The sequence below is a fragment of the Nannospalax galili genome, unplaced genomic scaffold (assembly GCF_000622305.1).
Source record: "Nannospalax galili isolate Female #2095 unplaced genomic scaffold, S.galili_v1.0 scaffold1600, whole genome shotgun sequence".
In the NCBI taxonomy this organism is placed as follows: Eukaryota; Metazoa; Chordata; class Mammalia; order Rodentia; family Spalacidae; genus Nannospalax; species Nannospalax galili.
This window is the reverse complement of record NW_008346116.1, coordinates 2,723-6,856: the sequence shown is the minus strand read 5'-3', so window position 1 is coordinate 6,856 and position 4,134 is coordinate 2,723. Positions and strand designations below refer to the sequence as shown.

At 46.7% G+C, this 4,134-nt stretch overlaps 1 gene segment (V, D, J or C); it reads right to left on the bottom strand.

Annotated features, from left to right (window-relative positions):
* Positions 1 to 3,290: 3,290 nt before the first annotated feature.
* LOC103741710 lies at positions 3,291 to 3,857 on the bottom strand. The segment is given in 2 exon segments: positions 3,291 to 3,673; positions 3,779 to 3,857. Coding segments are annotated over 2 exon segments (429 nt in total).
* Between the last annotated feature and the right edge of the window lie 277 nt (positions 3,858 to 4,134).

Genomic DNA, 4,134 nt, shown 5'->3' with positions numbered 1-4,134 from the left:
TTTCCAAAAACATCTCTTCAATTTTCCATTGGCCAACACGAAGAGTTTGTTTTCTTTAGTTTCTTTCGGGATGTGAAGAAAAGGGAGAAGCTTTTGCTCTCTTTAGCATGTAGTGGAATGTTCTCTAGATGTCTTCTAGGTCCTTTTCATTTTTAATGCTACTGAGCTCCAGCGTTTGTCTGTTTAGTTTTGTACAATTGCACGTCTGCTGGTGGTTGTCGTGCTGAGGCCATTCTTTGTTTTCATCCACTGGACCTGGCTTACTTACGAAGATTCACAGCCTTAACACAGACTGACACCCCTTCCCAGGAGCCATCGGTTTCCAGTAGTTTCTCAGCTAGAATTGGGTTCTTCCCCTGGCCTGTGCTGGGATTTTGTCTTGTTTGAGCTTCTGCTTCAACCTTAATAGCTTTTCCACTTGTAATAGTCTGGATTCACAAGAGTTATCTTTAAGAAATACATCTTTCCGAGTCCCCTGGCTTTAAAAGATTCTACTGAGTAACTATTGGTTACTCTGATAGGCCTGTCTTTATAAGTGACTACATCTTTCTCTCTTGCAGCTTTAAAATGTTTTTAAACTTATTAATTTATTTTTGTTTTATGAGTGTTATGCCTGCATGTGTGTGAGTGCACTTGTGTCATGCAGTGCCCACAGAGGACAGAAGACGATGTCAGATTCCTTAGAACTGAAGGTATGGATGGTTGTTAGCCACCATGTGGGTGCTGGTATTCGAACCCAGGTCTTCTGCAAGAACAATATGTGCTCTTGACTACTGAGCAATCTCTCCAGCCAACACCATCTCTCTTGCATCTTTTAATAACCTTTATTTTTTCTCTTTCTATAGAAGGTCTTCATAGCCCAGCTGGCCAGGAACTCACTGCGTAGACCAGGCTGACCTTGATCTTACAGAGATCCAGCTCCATCTGTTTCCTAAGTGCTGGGATTAAACTCTTGGTTGGGTCTGTGGCATGGCATGATCATCACGAGAGCATCCTTATGAGTTAAGATATTCTATGGGACCTGACAAGCGTCACTGTTTAGAGTTTTGGGATGTATCAATACTCTGTTCAATGTTACACTCTGTTCCGTGAGCCTCAGGTGTATACGTTCTACCACAGATGTGTCACAGGCTTGGGAATCTCTCAGACATACAGTCTCTATGTGTAATCAGTTGTGCAACTCTGTAACACAGGTATTGTCACAGTCCTTGATTACCTCCCAGAACTTGAAGGTAAGACCCTACTGCTGAAACAGAACATAGTTTGGACACAAGACTCGGATTAACGAAACTGGAACTGTCCTGAGAGCCTCCTTCCCAAAGACTATGCAAGCTGATAAGGGAGAAAATGAACCATGGGATCGCATGCTTCAGTTCCATGAGTGGAAGAAATTTTACTTTTCTTTGAGCAAAATCCTTATCATTTTTTGGCATGTGTGGAGCTGGGATTTGAACTTTGGACCTCACACATGCTAGACAAACATTTTAACACAGAGCTATATTCCTAGAGCTCCTATCATTTTATGTGTCATGTTTCTTACAGAAAATAATACTCTGATGAGAACCTGACAGACTCCAGCCCCTCCGAGTTCCCATTCTCTGATGACCAGCACTTAGGGCTGACTGTAATGTGCATCAGAAAAAGGAAGGTCCAGGGAGTCAGGGTGATAATCATCGATCTCAGGAGGTTGGAGGAGGAGGAGGGACAATCACACCGAACAAAGGAACGAGAAGGAAAGAAAAAAGGAAAGGAACTGTATCCTCAGATGTGGTCTGGGAGACTCTGGATCCCAGAGTCTGGGGCTGTGTGGTTTTATTGAGCGTTCTGTGGAGACGACCATCAGCATATGCCGTAATCTCAATAAACTCCGTTCACCACCAAACATCTGAACAAAAGAGGTAAAATAAGATGGAGTGTGCATTTCAGCGTCCCCCTCAGAGTGGAATTAGCATGGGAGTGGTCCTAAGATGTGTTCTCAGCTTGTGCTGCTCTGAGGGCCACTAGGGCTCAGAGACAGGTAATCCGTAGAGTTCTGGGCTTTCAATTGAAAACTCTAGAAATGCATACTATAGCACAAAAGTTGGACCTCAACTTTTTTCTAGAATTTTATTTCCCTCCATTGAATCTAAGGCTCTCAGGAGTTCTAAGTGGTAACTCATTGCTCTAACCAACCACCTGAAGATGACGACATCGCAGTGTGAGGAAAGGGTGAATGAGCCTCCCCTATGTTCTGAGGACATGAGCACCGTGTGCAGGCAGCTGTGACAGGTAACACGTGTCCCCATCTGATCCCAGTTAGACCTGAGCATCAGTCATTCACTGCTGTGGGACAGCTGTGGGTCCTCCATGTGGGAAATCATCCTGACTGTGGGGCTCTGCAGATCTGAGGAGCCCAGTGTGAGCTCCAGTCTCCTGCACAGCGTCCTGCTGGTCAGCCTCTGCTCTTCCGATCTGAAGCTCACCTGATGTCACTTCTCACTGTCTCAGTGCCACAGGCTGACCAGGATCAACATGAGAGTGGGGTTAGTGCTGTGTCTCACCTGCATGTTTGTGTGAAGGTCATCAGGTTTCATGGGTCCCCGCCCCGCCCCTGCTTTGGGTTGGTCCATGTAAATCCCAAACTCTACTCCAATCATGGAAACCCACTGAAGTTCTGCCTGAGTCCAGGGAGTACACTCCAGGGACCTGAGTGTCCTCAGGATCTGATTATGTTGCCCATGGCAGAATCCCTTCTTTCCCGTGTGATGCTCTGTCTGCATCTTGTTCAGGGCAGAGTGCATCCTCTCTTTAATAAACCTATGAGGATGGGAAGATGGCTCTGTGGGTAACATGCTTGCTGCACAAGAAGGATCTGAGTTCATACCTTAGGCATGAAGGCCACAACCCAGGTATGGCAGCCCACCAGTAACCTAGCTCTTGTAAAGGCAGCATGAACTGGGGTCTCTACCAATGCGGTCTAGACTGTTGGTGAGTTCCAGTCTCAGAGAAAGAACTTCTCTCGAAAACGAGGCACAGAATGATAGAGACACCAGATGTCAACATGTGCACCGATTTACACAAACATGTACAAAACCCCCCTAACAATGAATACTCAAACACACACCACAATTAAAAACAGAACTTTAAAAAAATATTTGGACACAACAAAGATTACTACACATCATATCCTGTTGTAGATAAAATCTCTCGGAAATATGTGCTGTGGTGAGGAGACACAGCTCAGGCACATTAGAAGCCAGCACCTTACGACTGTGCACCTGCCTTGATATGACTCTGAGCTCTGTGTGTGCTCAGCGCCCCCTGCTGGTCCTGAGCAACCTGCAGGGAGGTTTGTGTCCGGGCTCACACTGAAGTCCTTGCACTGTGTCTCTTGCACAGTAATACGTGGCCGTGTCCTCAGACCTCAAACTGCTCATTTGCAGGGACACGGTGTTCTTGGAATTGTCTCTGGAGATGGTGAATCGGCCTTTCACAGAGTCTGGGTAGTATTTACCACTTCCATCATAAATTATTGCTGCAACCCACTCCAGCCCCTTCCCTGGAGCCTGGCGGACCCAGTTAATGCCATAGTTACTGAAGGTGAATCCAGAGGCTGCACAGAAGAGGGTCAGGGATCCGCCAGGCTGCACCAAGCGTCCCCCAGACTCCACCAGCTGCACCTCACACTGGACACCTGCAAACAGAGAGAATCCTGGTCAGGAACCTGTCACACATGTTCACTGTCCCTCTCACTTTTGTCTACTCACAGGATCAGCATTTCCTGTTCTTCATAAATTACCTTTTAAAAGCACAACAAGAAAAACCCAGCTGAGCCCCATCTCCATGGTGAGTCTGTGTTCAGTGCCAACCACTGAATGAAAACATGGGTGATTGCAGGGCTGGGCTCCTCTGCTGAGCTGCCAGTTCGGGGCTGGGATGGTTTTCTGGAGCACAGGGAGGTCTTATTTGCATATGTTCTTGCTCTATAGCAGCCCCTGCCTTCTCTCCTTGTTGTCTCTTCTGCGACATGGTTCATGTTCCCAGGAACTTGTCACATTGCCACTGTGTTGTGGAGCAGGGGGTCCATGACAGCCCTGTACTCAAATACATCTGAGCTACAAGGCACACCTGTACCAGAACCATCAGAGATGGGAT